Raw genomic sequence first — 19652 nt, 5'->3', positions numbered from 1 at the left:
CGTCCCTCTTTGTTGACCATCAGTGAATCCCACTGCATACACGATGGCCTCCTGCTTACAGTGAGCTCACTGTGAGCCTTCCAGAAATGTGCTTGACTGTTAATGCCACACACGCCCACTGGTGAATGTGGAACTGGCACCAACTGTCGTGGGAGATGTGAAAGGAGGAAGAATGTCAATTCATATGGAAACCCCATCATGGCGTTGGTGCTGGGGACAATGGCCAGTGCAGTTTGCTAGAAGGTCTATGGGATGAATATCGACGTTCTTCTCTCAGTATAGGCAGACGATTCTCCCCAGAAAAATAATGTGTTCATAATACGTTTGGATTAAAACAAAACAAAACAAAACAAAACAGGAGGGGCACCTGGGTGGCTGAGTCAGTTAAGCATCCGACTTCCACTCAGGTCATGATCTCATGGTTCATGAGTTCAAGCCCCGTGTCCGGCTCCATGCTGACCGTGCAGAGCCTGCTTGGGATACTCCCTCTCCCTCTCTCTGCCCCTCCTCCACTTGTGTTTTCTCTCTCTCTCAAAATAAATAAACCTAAAGAAAAACACAGGAAAAAAATATACCCCCCTCTTCCTTCTTCCTCCCTCTCCACTCTGATCCTCTTGCACTGGAAACAACTGGTAACCTCTCACTTTAAAATTTCTCCTAATTGAACATAATAATTATAAGAGCAGATCACATTAATAATTTCATCGGCGTCCTTTAAAAAAATAAAATCAGTTACATGAAAAGAAGTAGATGATGCTCTTAAGGTTTAATGAAATGAAAAAAGAAAACATTTAGAAAAGTTACAAATACATTATAATGGGGAGTAGCAAATTTTTATTAGAAAAAGAAAACTCATCTTAGAATCTTGCCTGAAAAAGTGAAGTTTATCATACACCCGTGTGCTTTCGTGTATTTGTCTAGAGGAACACCTACTTTGGTGTTTTAATTGGCCAACGACTGTCTTTTTGAATGGCGGCCACCAGCTGCAGGAATAATTACTTGTAACATTTAGTGTTACAGAGACTGCCGTGTGTACTTTGATTAATTGTACGTGAGTTTCCCACAGAAAGGCTGCTTGATTTCAGTCAATCATACTTTATAAAATCAACATTTTTCTTGCTATGCCCTGGGTGAACCACTTTCCTCAGCCATCCATCCACCCACCGTGTGGCACTCACGGGCTAGCCACCTTGTGTTCTCTTTGACGCTGTTCGTGTTTGTCTCTGGCCACATGGAGAGCTGGTTGCAGATGGGAACCACACCACACCTGCCTTTGTATCCCCAAAGCAGCACAGTGTTGAGCAAAGAGCAGGGACTCGATGGATGCTTGTTCAATACATTCTTTATCTTAACAATGGACCCGAAGAGAAATTTCCAGGGGCCAGAAGCAAAGAAGCAGCTCAGTGCTAGAGGGGCTGAGGCTGTGGGGTTGGCCTAGGAGTGTCCTAGGACTGGACAGAAGCTGTAACACCTAGGGGTTGATGCCCGCAGGAGGAAAAAAGGGATTGCCTTGAGCTTGCCAAGGGTGGGGCAGCTGAGGCCAAGACCCCTGACTAAAATCAGGAGCCTCAGGGTGTGCATGTATCTTTTTGAATTAGTGTTTTCATTTTCTTTGGGTAAATACTCAGCAGTGGAATTACTGTACAGAACTGTTGAGTCATTATATAGTACCTAAAACTAACACAACATGTTGTATGGTATATGTTAATTACACTTCAATAAAAACAAAACGAACAAAAAATCCCAGAAGCCTCAGAATGCTCTTCCCTCCATGTAAAGTCTAGAAAACTCCATGTACTAGTTGAGGGAAGTATCAACACACTTCCAGTGATAAATCCCATCTCTAAATATGGGCGATGAATTTGAAATTACACTCTATGCTTCATCATGGGAACCCCAAATCGAGGGGCTATCAATTGGGTCAAAGACCAGAGAGAGTCCTTGGGGTTCCTGCAGAAGTACCCTTTTTGCTAAAGGATAATTCCCTCTGAACACGACCTCACGATAAAAAAGAAATTATGAACTACACAGGACACAGGGCCATATGAGGAAGAATCAACAGACACAACAAAACGTAGAATTAGCAGCACAGGACCTGTAGGTATGCTATCGATCTGCAGTAGCCTGCAGAGTAAGACCAAAGAAATCAGAAGATGGATCAGACTACACAACGAATGAGCACTTATGAGAAAAAAGGAGCCACAAAGACTCTCAGGAGATGCAAATGCAGATAATGGAAAATTTAGTAGCTGTGCTATGGGGTGGGACAGCCCTGAGGAAACGCCCCATCAAACAGCGCAGAAATACAGCGGTGGAACACATGAATGGGATGTTCAGGCACAGAAGGTACAATGAAAAGATGCAACATACTTGTAATGAAAGTTTGAGAAAAACAGAACCAAAGACCAGGAAAGAGGCAAAATACAAGGAGCTACGGAGCAACAGCTTTGCAGGCCTGGAGCAAAACACGAGTTCTGTGGCCGAGGCGACCCACTGAGTCCCAGACAGGAAGATGAGAGTACACCTTTACCTAAGCACAAGGGAGCTACGGCCCAGGACAGATACGGAGCGAGTCCCACGAAGACAACCAGAGAGAAGACGTGTCGCCTTCTAAGAAACAGTAATTTGACTATAGATTTCTCCGCGGTCCATCAACTACAGGAAAATATGGATTCATATTTTCAAAATATTAGACAGCTTATCATAAACCATTATTCAATGAGGAGAAACCCAACTGTTTTTTTTTTTTTTTTAAATACGAGAGTTGCGGACATTATGCACAGGCTCTCATTGAAAAGATTAGAAAAGGAACAATCCTTTGGGAATATGGAGATGGAATCCCGGAGGAAGGGATGGTGTTCAGGAAGAATGGTGCAAAATGGGTACACGACAAGAATAACAATAGCAGTGAATGACAACAGCAGTTTAAATTTAGAAAAATCTGGCCTGCCCTCTTTATCTTTCTATGCTGTTTTGTAGGTTATTTATTCGGCTCTTGCTTTACTCTTTTCAGCATAACTACTGAGTTTCTAATTTCAAGAATCTGATCATCTTACTCCATCTTCTTTATTCCAGAATGGAATTCAGATGCAGAGTACAATATTCTTCAACAACAAGGTGGAGATATTAACGAGCTCTGTTAGTCTCGTGTACATTACACATTTTAAGTTAACCAGGAAAAACAAAATACCAGGATAGAGGACTTCCAAGTCACTAGAGGGAATAAAGGAGAATAAATAAATTCCATGGATCCAAGATAATGCAGAAGAACAGGAAAAATAAGTACAGGCAGAGAACACACATGATGGATTTAAAAAAATAAAAGCAAAATGAGATGGTAGTAGTAATTATAATACACGTAAATGCATTATACTTGTCAGGTAAAAGAGAGAGACTGCTAGATCAGAGAAAGTAACATGCACCTGGATGTTGTTTACCAGAGACACAACATCTAAAACCCACTTACGGACAAGGAAAAGCTGAATAAAAAGATGGAAGGAAAGGACGCTGGGAAGATACTAACTACGAGAAAGCTGGCGGAGTTCTATTGACATTGGAGAAAATAGACTTCAAGGGTAAAACACTCTTTTGGGTAGAAAGCTTTTCTATCAGCTAGTGTGTGACCTACTTTCCTTCCACAGGATGGACTTTATGTTTGTGCTTCATTTCTGCTGGGAACAAGGTTGGTGGGATGGCATCATATTATCTTTGCTACACAAAGCACAACACAACCACATTGAGAGAAAAATTTCTTCTGATACACTCTAGCATTTTCCTTTACTATATCTGGCACGCTTGTTCTAAAAGATGCTTTTGAGGGTGGTTTTTTTCTTCTGTTTTGTTTTTTGGGTTTTTTTTTTTTTGGTGGCATTTTTGGTTACAGTCACTCTCTTGTATTTATTACAAAATTATAAGTCCACTCAGGTAGTTTCGTGTTAAATTTGGCAGTAAACGTGTACTTACTATTATTAGTATTATGACAATGACAAGTATTATTCCTTTTATTGCTGCTTGTAATGAAAATGTAAACTTGAATCTCTTATTCTACATTTTAGCTTCTACTTAAACTGGACTGTTTTGGTTATCAGATAAAATAATATGTTTTCATATTCGAAGGGCTCTCATGTATTATGGAAAGTATTATTATTAAAGGTACTTTCATACTAGAATATGTTAGAGTCTAAATCCACTCGTAAATTAACGTTCCCCCCCCCACCCATTTTACCAAATGTCTTTTAAGATGGAGCTGTACTTTTCCCAGACTCCAGTTTTAAATGAACTGGGCCAACAGCCGGATAATGTATATCGGAAACTAGACCAGAGGAAAATACGAATGAGGTTCACTGCGAGGTTACCGTGAATTACCAATGTGATTAAAAAAAAAATTTTTTTTTAATGTTTATTCATCTTTGAGAGACAGAGAGAGACAGAGCATGAGCGGGGAAGGGGCAGAGAGAGGGGGACACAGAATCTGAAGCAGGATCCAGGCTCCGAGCTGTCAGCACAGAGCCCGGCGTGGGGCTTGAACTCATGAACCGCGAGATCATGACCGCAGCTGAAGTCGGACGCTCAACCGACTGAGCCCCCCGGGCGTCCCTACCAATGTGATTTTGACCAGTGGATGCTTAGCAGTCACTGCAAGGCAACCTCAGTGCCACGCCTGCCATGGCCATGACCGTGGACATGCCTGCCTAGTGCCGCGAGCTTGTTTGCCAGGGACTCTCTCCGCACACCTTCCAATTAATTGTAAGGGTTCTAAGCATCGACTCCAATTCTGGTTCTGACTCCTACTTGCTCTCCACCACAGAGCAATCTGTGTAACATCTGTGAGGGTCTGTTGTACTAACTGTAGAATGGCCATTCCCTCCAAGGGCTCTTGTGAGGATAAATGAGCCAGAATACACGCAATGCCTAACAGACCAAGTCGTCAATTTTAACGGAAGGTAATATTTATTATCTGTAAACTGTGATGAGACTGGACATGTAGCTATTGATGGGGGTCCTGCCTGTCAGAGGCTGTCTATACTGATTCTGAGGGTTCTTACCCAAGGACAGGAAACTTCTGCTGGTCTTACAGTTATCGCACTCGTGGTCCTGTTTCAAAGTCTTCATTTCTGTCCTCAAGAGATCTGCTGATGTGTGCTTCCGCATTACTTTTTGTGGAGGAAAACTCTTCCTCGAAATGACTGGGCGCGGAAGCTTGCCATGGTGGGAGCACAGGCCACCTCCACAGTTCTGTGTCTCTCACCCGCAAGACGTGAGGCCAGACAAAGTCATCTCTGGGTTCCCTGTCTGCTCTCAAGTTTTACAGTTCTGAAATGCTATGAAGGTCTCATGCGGAGACCCGACAGGTGAGGACCCAGGAGGGACCTCGCTGGCAGCGGGGATGGGCGACCGTGGCTGAATTCAGAGCCGCGCACTCAGAAGAAGTCGATCGGGGTGAGGATGAGGGCAAGACGTTTTCTGAGCATTTGGGTGCCGCCCAACACTCCTTCCTTAAATATTTATCTTGTATTTCAAGTGCCTGAAGTACTACAGTGAGCAAAACAGGCTTGAAGCGGATTCACTGGTGATCTCTCCATCTAAGATCACAAATGATATTACGAAATGGGCAGCCTGCCCAGCAGGCGCGAGGAATGCTGGTAGTGACATGGGGGGGGTGGGCGGCTCTGTAGTTTGGGTCTGGGAAGGTTAGGAGATTATTTCCAACCGCGGAGAGAGCCCAAAGCACATCAGAGTCAAGGAATCATGGTGCGTGTGAGGCCTTTCAGCGTGGCAAGGTGATGGCCACCCACCCATGCTTCCCACAGCCACGCACATGCAGAACCCGTCCCCACGCCAGGGCATCTGGGGAAGGGAAGATTACCGGGACATGTGGGGACGCCTAACTGTCCCAGTGGTGTTGGGGAGGCTGGGAGGGGACCACACGGAGCTGGATGAGCGGACATGGTGGAAAGGAACCGCACGGACATGACATGAGTCCACGAGTGCTGACTTAGTGCCCGCTTATCAAAGTGTTTCAGTGGGCGGAACTCTGCTGGATTCCCTGGGAGACAGAAAGCAAATGTAGGAAACAAGTCTCATCTCAAAAAAAAACTACTCTATGTAAGGGAGACAACAGTTACACTCATCAGAGAGAGAGAGAGGAGGAGGAGCCAAATAAGTTGTTAAACAATCAAGTGCTAAATTATGGGGCACAGACCCTAAGTCCCATGGCGCTCAAAGAAGAGCCCACTGCAGGGGCTGGTGGGGTTTCTGAGAAACTTTCTAGAAGGCAAGGAGTGGCAGGGCAACATGGCGGTGGGGGGACACACTAGGGGGAGCGGCTAGGGCAAGAGAGGGTGGGAGTGAGGGACAGACAGCCGTGCTCTGGGCTTCTCGTTAGCAGTAACGGTGAGAACATATAAATTCCCTGACATTTTCCTCAGACTGTGCCACTGAACAAATATCTGTCTCATTTCTTTATCAGAAGGAAACAAAATGCGTTTCATTATCACTCTTATTCTTTGGCCATTTTTTTAGCCCCGAGGGACCACAGGCTATGTCTCTACCTTTTTTTTTTTTTTAATATGAAATTTATTGTCAAATTGGTTTCCATACAACACCCAGTGCTCATCCCAACAGGTGCCCTCCTCAATGCCCATCACCCACTTTCTTCTACCTTTTTATCAAACCCAGCTGCACAATGACCGGTCAGTATAGCTACATGTGATACATTTCCTGTGTAAGACAGGGTAACAAAGGTAGAGCTCTTGGAGGAAAAAGATCAGTCAGGCTTACCTTTGCTCAACCTCCTTTATAAAAGTATTTTACTCTAATTCTTCATACAGAGAGTTCAATACCAGTAATATTTTTTAGAAATTTTTTCCCTGTAGTATAAGCATCAGTATTGCCTCTGGCATTTAAGTTTTCCAAAGGTCAATGTATGTTCATAGAAAGATATTAAGGATATTAACATTTCTTTCACAAACTCAGTACTTAATCCAAAAATAAATGCAAATCATACTAACACCTCAGAGAACTGGTAGGCTTTCAAGAGGCCAGAGAATGAGCAGTGAGGATGTCATACCTCTCCATGACCACTAGGAAATATTTGTGACACACACAGCTTTGGGCTGAATGGGGAGGGTCGAATAGAAAGCACGCTGAAAGCTTTCCTGGGTTGCCTTAATTTCTTTGATATTGATGGTGAGAAAAAAGCCCTTACAGAATAGTTTACACAGTACAAAGAACCTCTTATGGGAATGAGAAGAATTCCTTCTTGATTTTATCTGGATTCCCTCTGGACCAAGGATTACAGCTGACCACTGGTGGGGGTGGGGGTGGGGGACTCATTCACTGATCTAACTCAAGTTCAGAAAGAACAGACGTCCTCAAGCCTAGTCTCCCTGACCACTTTGGCAAAATACAGGCTTCCTTTGAAAAGGAGGTAGGCACCAGTTCATTCCCAGCACTGAGCTTTTCTCTCTCTCTTTTTTTAAACACGAAATTTATTGTCAAATTGGTTTCCATACAACACCCAGTGCTCGTCCCAACAGGTGTCCTCCTCAATGCCCATCACCCCCCCTCCCCCCCCACCCCTCATCAACCCTCAGTTTATTCTCAGTTTTTATGAGTCTCTTATGGTTTGGCTCCCTTCTTCTCTAACTTTTTTTTTCCTTCCCCTCCCCCATGGTCTGCTGTTAAGTTTCTCAGGATCCACATAAGAGTGAAAACATATGGTACCTATCTTTCCCTGGATGACTTATTTCACTTAGTGTAACCCTCTCCAGTTCCATCCACGTTGCTACAAAAGGCCAGATCTCATTCTTTCTCTTTGCCAAGTAGTATTCCATTGTGTATATAAACCACACATTTCTTTATCCACACATCTCCAAAGGCAAGGGAATTAAAAGCAAAAATGAACTATTGGGACCTCATGAAGATAAAAAGCTTCTGCACTGCAAAGGAAACAGTGAACAAAATAAAAGGCAACCAACGGAGTGGGAAAAGATATTTGCAAATGACATATCGGACAAAGGGGTAGTATCCAAAATCTATAAAGAACTCACCAAACTCCACACCTGAAAAACAAATAATTCAGCTAAGAAATGGGCAGAAGACATGAATAGACATTTCTCTAAAGAAGACATCCGGATGGCCAACAGGCACATGAAAAGATGCTCAACATCGCTCCTCATCAGGGAAATACAAATCAAAACCACACTCAGATATCACCTCACGCCAGTCAGAGTGGCCAAAATGAACAAATGAGGAGACTCTAGATGCTGGAGAGGATGTGGAGAAACGGGAACCCTCTTGCACTGTTGGTGGGAATGCAAATTGGTGCAGCCGCTCTGGAAAGCAGTGTGGAGGTTCCTCAGAAAATTAAAAATAGACCTACCCTATGACCCAGCAATAGCACTGCTGGGAATTTACCCAAGGGATACAGGAGTGCCGATGCACAGGGGCACTTGTACCCCAATGTTTATAGCAGCACTTTCAACAACAGCCAAATTATGGAAAGAGCCTAAATGTCCATCCACTGATGAATGAGATTTTCTCTTTAAGACAACACACGAGTTACGGACTCCCTAGCATCTGGTGTGGGGGGTGTCAGGGTTTCATGATGCTCCTGGGAAGGTGGGTGTGGGATCCTGAAGGCCTCGAGGGACCACAGGCTGGGTCTGGGAGGGGCCAGGAGCCATGAAAGGTTGGCTGGGTTATACCGAAGCTGAGAGGACAGACATTACATAAGACCAAAAGCATTCTCGCAAAGGCAGCAAAGTTGCTCTGGAGATACTTTCTCCAGCCTCCGCTTCTGTTTCTTTTCTATAGCAATTTAGTCTAAGAAAAAGTCAGCTTGAAACCTTAAATATACACTGTGTTCCACACCCCACCCCCCCACCCTGAAGACTGGATTCCTTAGGAACAGAAAATGACTAATGTGGCTACTTAGGCACAATGATAGAAGTCGCTTTAATTAGAACGAGGTTTGGATTTCCAGTGGGACCACAAATGATAGTTCCTATTCTGAAAACCTGAGAAGTGGGCTGCAGAAGCCTTATGGGGGCCAGGAAGTCAGAGGGTGGGGGCCGTGTGCTTTTCCACCTAAGGAAAATCTGAACGTGGATAATCAGGCTTTTTGGTATATTGACGCACTTCAGAAAGTTGACAAGGATTCCCAGGGGGCAGTAGTTACAACCTATAGCCTTCAGGCGATTTTAAAGAAATCTGAGATGCTCTGTGTGCATTCCAGGAAATCAGGAACCATAGTGCCACTTCTGGAAGTTTCCAATCCAATTCAAAACACCTCAACTATGATATAGCAAACACCCCCCACATAAGTTTGCAATGGTCCCCAGCAGACATCGTGCAGTGTCCACTGTTGAGAGGCAGAGACGAACTTTAAGATTTTTACACTTTTTAGCTAAAAGGTTCCAACACATTAGACGAGAATGGACCCGAAGCTCAAAATCTGGCTCAGAGGGGCCTCTCTTGTTTCCACACATCTCCAATGAACAAGATAAAACACTGACTACCTTTTTTGGATTTCTATCTCATTGCTGGCTTTCTTCTGATGCTCTCATGGGGCCACTTGCTTTCGACTCAAGAATACACTTAGATTTGATTCTTACATCCTGAACTAGCACTTGACCCATCCAAGCTTGCAATGGTTGGTTTAAGTCATTAACTAACACTATGAATGAACACTGTTAATTAAATCACTAACAAAATATATTTTTGCATTTGCTGTTTTCATATGTCCCCAACTTTTATATCTTGGAAGTGGATATAAAAGAAGTATCTGGTTTACATTTTAATTCCCCTGCACACGAAAAGCCTCCTATTATACTAGGAGTGGCTGCTCTAAAATACTCTGAAAACTCAGAGGACATAATGCAAAATGGCGACAGAAATAAATAAACATGGATATAATTTGATGGTGTGACATCCCATGTTTCAAATAATCTTCAGCTCAGTGTCTTGATTGCACATGAGCTGCCTCAGTTTATATTCTGGGCCGCTGGCATGAAGGGTGCTTGCGTCTTCACTGGGATCCGTATCCCTTGAAATGTTAAATCAACAAGCCCGGTGTTTCAAGCCAGAAATCAGTTTGCCTTCAATGAACACAGTTTTCAAAATCAGGTCCATATGTGAAGTACCTACCAAAAGCTGTCCAGCAAAGCAGACGAAAAGGATACAGGCAAGCAAGAGAAACGCGGCTCCAAAGGAGATCCCGAGAATGGACGTCCTACCAGGAGACAAAGAGGAACAGGTTAGTGTGGGAGTAGTTCCCGTTACTCTGGAAAGCCGTCAGTAATATTTGTGGCGTAATTAGGACTTAATTTCATGGGGCCTTCATTCCTCACTCATTTTGTGAAAAATGAAAACGGAGCTAAAACAAACCAAAAACGTGTCTATAGAAAAGCATGTCTATGGGGCGCCTGTGTGGCTCAGTCGGCTGAGGGCCAGACTTCAGCTCAGGTCATCATCTCGCGGTTCATGAGTTTGAGCCCCGCATCGGGCTCTGTGCTGACAGCTCGGAGCCTGCTTCGGATTCTGTGTCTCCCTCTCTCTCTGCCCCTCCCTGGCTTGTGCTCTGTCTCTCTCTCTCTCTCTCAAAAATAAACAAACATTTTTTTTTAGTGTTTATTTTTGAGACAGAGAGAGAGAGAGAGAGAGACAGAGCATGAGTGGGGGAGGGGCAGAGAGAGAGGGAGACACAGAATCGGAAACAGGCTCCAGGCTCTGCTCTGTCAGCACAGAGCCCGACGTGGGGCTTGAACCCACGAGCTGCAAGATCATGACCTGAGCGAAGTCAGACGCTTAGCCGACTGAGCCACCCAGGCGCCCCCAAAATAAATCAACATTAAAAATTTTTCTTAAAAAAAGAAAGAAAAGCGTGTCCACAATTATGTCTGATCAACTTGATGATTCATCAAAGTAAGCACCGGTTCCTTAGGAAAGGAAAACAATCTTTTTACAACTCTCCTTTGCACCTGGTACTTTCCTGCCCGCGTGTCGTCTCTTGCCTGCCACTGATGTCCTGGCTGCTGCTGCTTCTAGAGAAGTCTCATCGGATGCCCTGCAAGATCTCAAGACCCATCCTTACGCCTGCTCACTGAGGAAACAGGCTTGTCTTCCCCAATATAATCCAACCAGATTCAACTCCCTTCCAAACTGATGCAGCTATACGATTACCGAGGTTCCCCGAAGATGCCAGGGGCCATGGCCTTCACATTCTTGCACAAGCGGACGAACACGCAAGCTTCCCGTGATCACGTGAAAAATTAAGTCACAATTCTGCTTCCGACACATTACGGGTAGATAAAAGCATTTATACGAATCGTACACCTCTCTGAGACATCCTTTAAATGGCTCGAAAGTTCCGAGCCTCTTACAACTTCATTTATTCCAAGGACAGAAGCGTTAAGGGGTACCAAAGGAGCTGAACCGCAATGAAGAATTAAAGGTGCGATTCAAATGAGACATCAGAGGAGAGGTCAGGTGGTGTATGCGTCAGACTGCGATGGAACCTCCCGCCAATGAGGTTGGCTAGAGACACTGGGGAGACAGGACCGGCACAGAGAACGCAGCGGCAAGATGCTGAATGTCGATTAGCTGCGCGGAAGCCTCAGATGCAAACCAGCCACACGCTGAAATCCCAGCGACCATGCGACGGTGAGTCCGTGGGGAAGGAAAGGGAGCAAGTAACCAGTGAACTATATAAATCCCCTGATGCCATCGCCATGGGAAGGCCCCACTCAGCTCACGTTCTCCAACACCTACTCTATCGCGAGACGATCACACATCAAGGAAGAGCGACAAAAGTCAGACGTCAAACCAAAACCTGCGCCTGACAATGATGACGCACCGGGCACAGAGTTATCTTCTAGAAGGATCCGCACTGCTTTCGAATACCTGGCCCGATGGTGTGACGTCGGTGCACGTTTCACGAGGCACGTTAGGTCTCCGCTAGAGGGGGTAGCACAGCAAATACACCGAGTCCCATGCTAGGCTGCGACGATGCAAAGACAAGTAAGGTGTCACACCTGTTTTGAGCTGCTTACAGGGTAGCAGAGGTAAGCACCATACATCCTAACCTCCCCTACCTAGAGCGTCCTGCTTTCAGACATCACTCAGTCCCCGGTTGGAAGCCACCGGTCTCTCATGTCCCCAACACGCGATCTCAGAGCCTCCCGCTCAGCCGGGCGGCGTGGAGGGAGGGGAACGTGCAACAGCCAACACCTCTCAGCAGTCTTGTGACTGATAGACAGCACAGTAACTCATCTGCTGAATTTGTTTGCCATCTTTCTCATCCATTTTTATAGGAGAGCTCTGAGGAGTTTTCTTAGATTCTGTGCTGCCTCGTTCCTTTCTGCCGTCAAGGTAATGTCAGCTTCACGAGGCTGAGTTCAGGCACATAACATCTCTTTCTTGGGTCTGAAACTTCAGATAACAAATAAATGATCTTTTATGGAAGGGTTGGTAAATATCGACGATAAAACCGTCTGATGATAGTGACGGCGATGATGGTAATGGTGATGATGGTGGTGGTGGTGATGATACAACACGGCGATGATATGAGTAGAGATTATTTATTCTGTACCAAGTGCTGTTCTAAAGGCTTTATATGTAGAGTTCACTTAACCCTCACAATGATCATGAGTACTAGTTACTATTATTACCCCATTTTACCAAGGAGAAATTGAGGCCCAGAGAGGTTAAAGAGCTCGCCTAAAGTTACACGTCTATTAAGCGGTGTGGTTAGGAGTAATGTCCATTCAATTGTATTCCTGACCCAGGTTCGATTTTAGGGGTAGACATGTCACATGTCTGCCTTGTTTCCTGGTTCTATGTCTTGAGTCAATTTTGATAATTTTCCTGGAAAATTACCCATTCCATTTAAATTTTCAAAGGTAAAATATTCTACATAATATTCTTTTAATTTTACAAGCCTCCATATTTGAAGCATTTTTTTCTTGTCCTTAATGTTATTTTTTTCCCCTCTCTAGATCAGAGTTTTGAAGTGTTGCATGTCTGTTGATCTCAGTGAATGAGCTTTTGGCTTATTATTAAGGTCTATGCTTTCTGACAGTTTTCTACATAGTTTCTGATTTAAGTTTTAAAAATTGCTTCCTCCTCCTTCATGCAAACTTATACTGTCTCTTTCTTGATTGTCACTTATTGCCATTTTTTTGTATTTTATAATAAATGCACTGAAGTACATAAATATTCCTATAAATACTGCTTTAGCCAAATCCTATAGCTTTTGATTTATAGTTACTCATCTTCTTTCTTCTCTAAAAAGTCTGTACTTTCAATTTCCATTTCCTTTTAAAACAGGAATAATTCCAAAGTGTGATTTACAAATTCCACAAGGAGATTATTTTTAGCCTGTCCCTGTTATTTCTAATTTCATTAGATTTGATCGGAGAGAGTGGTCTCTTTTATTTCCACTTTGACAATTTATTTTTCTCCTAGGGTGTGATGAATATGATCTACTCCTATTATATCTTATGGATTTCTGAAAATGACACATATTTCCTTTATGCTGAAAACAAAACATGTTCCCTAAATACATCTATTGTCAGAGCCGGATGAGTTAGTCAAATCCCCAGTGGGTTGACTTAATGGCTCAATTTGGTCTGTCAATTTTAGAATGTATTAATATTTCTGGCTAGGATTGTGGGTTTGTCAATATATCTGAACACTTTAATCGCATCTCTTTATTTATTTCGAAGAGGTGTTGGAGTGCATGAAGATTTATGATTATTAACTCTTCTTGGTGACTATACCATTGTAAAAGTCTTTCTTTTTCTCAGGCTGAATGCCTTCCACTTGATTCCATATCATCAGAAATTTTTATTCCTGCAGCTTTCTTTTTCCTCTAAGCTGTTTTTCAGAATAGCTGTTTTCCATCCTTTATTTCCAAACTGTCTTGTCTTTTAATTTTAGTGAGATCTCCTGTACCTGGTACACAGGTGACCTTTTGTTTTAGCCTCAATCTTTGAGCCTCTTTCCATGAATAGGACACTTTTATCCACTCAGTTATTAAAATTGGTTAAGATTTGACCGCTTGTTCCATCTTAGTTTCTCGAAATGTTCACTGGAATTCACAAAAAAGTCAACAGAGTATCAATCTTCTTCTAATCTAAGATTTAAAATATTAATAAATTTAATAGATATACCCCTATTAAAACTTTCTATCCAATTGTGTGTCAGTTTTGGTAGGGTAGCTTTTCTTTTTTTTTTTTTCTTCAATTTTTTTTAACATTTATTTATTTTTGAGACAGAGAGAGACAGAGCATGAACGGGGGAGGGGCAGAGAGAGAGGGAGACACAGAATCCGAAACAGGCTCCAGGCTCTGAGCTGTCAGCACAGAGCCCGACGCGGGACTCGAACTCACGGACCGCGAGATCATGACCTGAGCTGAAGTCGGAGGCTTAACCGACTGAGCCACCCAGGCGCCCCGGTAGGGAAGCTTTTCAAGCAATTTTCCCATTTTATTAAGTTCTGAACCTTTTTGGCCTTGAGTAATTTATAATATTCCATATCTATTATATAATATTATAATATTATATCTATTATATAATATTCCATATCTGTTAATGTCTGTAGGATCTGTGGTGAATCCCCTTTTATTCCTTATGTCATTAATTTGTGCATTCTGTGATGATCTCTCTTTCTTGATCAGTCTTGCTAGTGGCTTAGGAATTTTTAAACTTTTTCAAAGAACCAACTTTTGGCTTTCTTAATTTTCTGTATTGGTTATTTTCTATTATGGATGTCTTCTTCCTTCTTGAACATCTTTTCCCTTCTACCTGATGTGCTCATCTCTTTATGGCTTCCTAAGTCAGAAACTTAGACAACAAATTTTAGCCCTTTCTTCTTTTCTAATGTAAGTATTTGAAAACTACAGATTCCTCTCTAAATTATTGCTTTAAACTACATCCCCATATCTTGGCATGTTTTTTTTTGATATTCAAAACATTTTCTAATTTCTCTTATGATTTTTTCATTTGACTCATAGGTTCTTCAAAAGCATAAAATCTAATGCTGAAATATTTGTGGATATTTTAGTTTTTATTTTTATTTATTTACTTTTTAAATGTTTATTTATTTTTGAGAGAGAGAGAGAGAGACAGAGCATGAGCAGGGGAGGGGCAGAGAGAGAGGGAGACACAGAATCCAAAGCAGGCTCCAGGCTCTGAGCCTCCACACAGAGCCCGACACGGGGCTTGAACCCACGAACCGTGAGATCATGACCCGAGCTAAGGTCTGGCAGTTAATCAACTGAGCCACCGAGGCACCCAGATTGGTGGATATTTTTGATATACACTTTTTATTTCTAACCTGATTTTAGTGTGGTTGGACATCATACTGAAAGATTTTTTATCTTTTCAAATGTATTTCAATCTTTACAAATTTGTCGAGATGCTTTTATGGCCTAGTATGTGTTCTGGCCGTGGTCCACATGCAGCTTAAAATCACATGTATCGGGGGCATCTGGGTGGCTCAGTTGCTTAAGCATTGGACTTCAGCTCAGGTCGTGATCTCATAGTTCATGGGTTCAAGCCCCACATCGAGCTCTGCAGTGACAGTATGGAGCCTGCTTGAGATTCCCTCTCTCTCCCCGCTGTATTGAATAACCAGTTAGTTGTCTTTTAGAAATATTCACAGAATATCAGCATATAGTCTTTGATACTCTCTCACATGTTTAAGCACGTCGAATGCCGTGCATCTCATCCTGCAGATTCAAGTTTGCTCCTGGCATCATTTCAGGTCAGCCCAAAGAACTTCTGTTAGCATTTCTTACACTGTAGGTTTGCTGCTGAACTCCTTTAGCTTTCTTTCACTTGCAAAATGTCTTTATTTCATCTCATTTTTAAAACAAGAATAGCTTCACTGAATACTGGATTCAGCATTGGCCATATTTATATCAGTGGTTCTAATCAGGAGTCGGTCATCATTCCCCTCATCCATCTCTAGCTACAATGTCTTTTTCCTCTGGCTGTATTGAAGGTAGTCCCCCCCCCTCCTTTTTTCTTTGGCTTTATCAGTTTGACCTTAATGTATCACCTGTGGTTTGCTTTCTATGTATTCTGCTTGCCGTTGGCCAAAGTTCTTGCCTTTGGAGGTTAACGTATTTCAATCAACTTGGGGCAATTTGTCACTAAGTATACCGGCAATTTCCTATTTGTCTTCTAATGCCTTTCCGTTCCATCTCCTCAAAATTCCATTCCCCAGATTCTCTGCCAACTGTTTCTAACTAGGTTTGGCCAACGGGAAGTACTGGCGGAACCTGGAGGCTGCTGGGGGAAGCAAGAAGCCTGGGGGGTTCCCTTTCTTACTCTCTATTTAGCAACCATTTTCTCAACAGCCCGCAACTCCTGCCTCCCAGGAGGTCTCGGGTCCCTGGCAGACAGCCCATCCCGCCCTGGTCCCACGAAGGCCTGGTGTGGTTCTAGCCCCTGCAGGAAGGTCTGGGAGCCTGCGTTTCTGGCAAGCCACCTCCTCCTGTGTCCTTGCAAACCCAACGATGGCAGCTTCCTCGTCGCTGTTATACCCTCTCCTGTTTGGTTTCTCAGCCCTTCTCTCTTTCTGTAAGGGTTTCACTTTATTAAATTACCTTGTGGAAACACCTTAGGCAATTTCTGTTCTGTAGTGGACTCAAAGCCATTAACTAACCTTTTTTCTGGGTACTACCTCATTAGTGGTTAAATGGAAACACAGGAAGGACTGGAGTCAGTTACTTCTCCAAATTTCTTCCTTTTTCCTTTGGGGGGGAAAAAAACTCCCCATTGTTCAGTTTTTACTAGAAGTATGGAGAAATATTTACATTTTTCCATTGGTTATGGCATATCTGAATTTCCTCAGGAATGGATAAGTTATTATGGATTGTACCGGCCTCTAGTCAACACATATCTCAACAGAGCCAGTGACTGTTATGGGTTAACCTACTTGTGAATCAGAGTTGAAATAAAAGATTCCTACACTACAATGACTTTTCGAGGCTCTTGTTTTTTCGATGCATTTCAATTTCGGTTTTAGGAGTAATTATTTTGCTATGAAGTCAGGTGATAGAGAGTCTGGACATTCGAACAGACATAGTAACGTGAGCCTGAAGGAACCACAGGAGCATTGAAATGGACTCTCGCGTTTTATAGTCCCCCACCTGATACAGCGAAGAACCTCAAAGAAGAGCTGGTGGCATTTTTTTTCTGGATGCGTCCGATGACCACTACTTTGTTCTTTCTCAAATGTCAGAATTCCCACAGACAGCCGGCTGCTGATAAAGGAAGAGAGTCGTGCTAACACTATCGAGTCTGTTTTTGCATTGGTGAAATGGATGACAGATCACCATTAAAGCAGGAACGAGCATTCTTAAGAGTACGTTAGGACATGAACTACCATGCCCTAACCATGACTCAAGAAGAAAACAGAAATTCTGAATAGGCCTATAGGAGTAAAGAGATGGAATCAGTAATTGGAACAAAACCCAAACCAAAATTTACTTGCAAAGAAAAGTGCATGCCCAGATGGCTTCACTGGTGGTTTCTACGAAACACGTACAGAAGGGTTTTTACTATTGTTTCCACAAACGCTTCCGGAAAGTAAAAAGGATGGAACGTGTTCTCATTCTATCAGGTCAGTGTCACCTTGGTACCAATACCAGAGAAAGCGATCTCACAAGGAAACAAAACTCAGACTGGTATCTCTTAGAAGTATAGATACAAGAACATTGGCAAAATATCGGCAAACTGAATCTAGTCACATATAAAAAAGGATTCTATAACATGACCGAGAGGGATTTACCTGAGTAATGCAAGGTCGGTGTAATATCTGAAAATCAATCAATATAATACACTACATTAATAAAGGACAAGAACCCCACACGATCGTCTCAGTAGCTATAGAAAAGCATTAGACAAAATCTGAACCCCTTTTATTATAAAAGCTCTCAACAAACTAACATTAAAAGGGGATTTCCTTTATCTTGATCAAGGCAACTGTGAAAAACCCACAGATGACATCATACTTAATGATGAATTGCTGAATGTTTTCCTCCTAAGATCATGAACAGGAATATATCTGTGCTATGACTACTTCTATTGAAATTACCCCGAGGCTTCCAGTCAGGGAAGTTAGGCAAGAAAATGAAATAAAAGGCATCACATTGGAAAGGCAGAGGTTGTCTGAATTTGTAGATGATATGGTCTGGTACAGAGAACACGACGTCACAGCCCGAGACTCAGACTCAGAGTGGCTCAGACCTGTGGCCGTCCAGTGTTCAAGTTCATAGCACACTGGCATTTGTGTTCAGATGGAAGCACCTGTCATCCCAGGGAACAAGAAATCCCATGAGACAAAGTAATGGCTGGCCAAAAGCTCTTAATTATAATCATTTATCCTGCCCACTCTTTCAAAACCATGTTCAAACTCATTAAACATACCAAGATGTTTGTGTCACATAATCAACTTTAACATTCTAGTTGCAAAGCTGTTTTTTTTTTTTTTTACTTTGAATGACTGATTTATTCTTTTTTTGATGATTTCTTTTTTAAAAAATTTTTATTTATTTTTTTTAATTTGCATCGAAGTTAGTTAGCATACAGTGCAACTATGATTTCAGGAGTCGATTCCTTAAGGCCTGTGACCCATTCAGCCCCTCCCCCCTCCCACAACCCCTCCAGGAAGCCTCAGTTTGTCCTCCATATTTAAGAGTCTCTTATGTTTTGTCTCCCTCCCTGTTTTTACATTATTTTTGCTTCCCTTCCCTTGTGTTCATCTGTTTTGTATCTTAAAGTCCTCATATGAGTGAAGTCAGATGATATCTGTCTTCCTCTGACTAATTTCGCTTCGCTGTTTCTCTTTAATGCACAAGCATAAATGATTTATCTGCTCCCTGAAAAGCAAACTTGACTCTTCCCTGTCACAAGGCAAAAAGAACTATGCTTTTTTAGTGATAATTCTTGACTTTGGCACTTTAATCAAGTGTATTGTGACCATATAGGGAAAAGGCTGATTTGAGACAAGGTCCTTTTTCCTTTCTGGTTTTTTTCTAGTCGGTGTATTGCTCGCAGGTGGTCGTGACACGGATGAGGAAACACATTTGCAGACAGGAAAAATCCAGCAGGAATATATATATGTCCCCCAATATCTAAAAGTTATATGAATTGTAAACTATTTCTATAAGTGAATAATGGTATCTTCACCTTGAATTCCATTTAATGGGATGACTTTCATGTCCCTCCTCCCTTGTTGCCCTCACTCCTCCCCGCAAAAACGATGTGGATTCTCCCATCAGTGCCCTGTCTGCACCTGTTACGTGGGGTTCGGCAAGGAAAGAACTCAGGAAAGAAGGCTTTTCTTCTAACTATAAGTTAGCATGAAGTAATACACATCCCTTTATCTCTCTCTCTTTTAAGTGATAGGTGACAGAACTTCAAAATGAAAGGGAATTTGGTAAAAAAAAAATGAAAAGGAGAAAAGACACTGAAATATTCATCACCATTACAAATCACAGTAGCCTTTCTCTGATGATAGGACTTTGCAGCAACTTTGAGATGTTCTGGCCGCTTCAAGTCCTATGATGTGGGAAACGGGAGGAGGCGTTGTTTTTGGCAGAGCAAAAACTTCTACATCACAGCGACAAGAAGGGGTG

The 19652-nt window shown here is 42.7% G+C and overlaps 1 protein-coding gene across 3 annotated transcripts in view; it reads right to left on the bottom strand.

The window, feature by feature from the left end:
* ADCY2 (adenylate cyclase 2) overlaps positions 1-19652 on the bottom strand; it is a 412863-nt gene that overhangs the window by 70553 nt on the left and 322658 nt on the right. For all 3 annotated transcript variants that reach the window (XM_019450817.2, XM_019450816.2, XM_019450814.2), the window contains one exon: positions 10150-10234. In XM_019450817.2, coding sequence (XP_019306362.2) covers positions 10150-10234 — 85 coding nt within the window. The remainder of the gene's footprint in view (positions 1-10149; positions 10235-19652) is intronic.

This window comes from Panthera pardus, unplaced genomic scaffold, assembly GCF_024362965.1.
Source record: "Panthera pardus isolate Hobbes unplaced genomic scaffold, ASM2436296v1 HiC_scaffold_2, whole genome shotgun sequence".
Lineage (NCBI taxonomy): Eukaryota > Metazoa > Chordata > Mammalia > Carnivora > Felidae > Panthera > Panthera pardus.
Note: the sequence above shows the minus strand (reverse complement) of the source record. Positions and strands in the feature narration are given on the sequence as shown.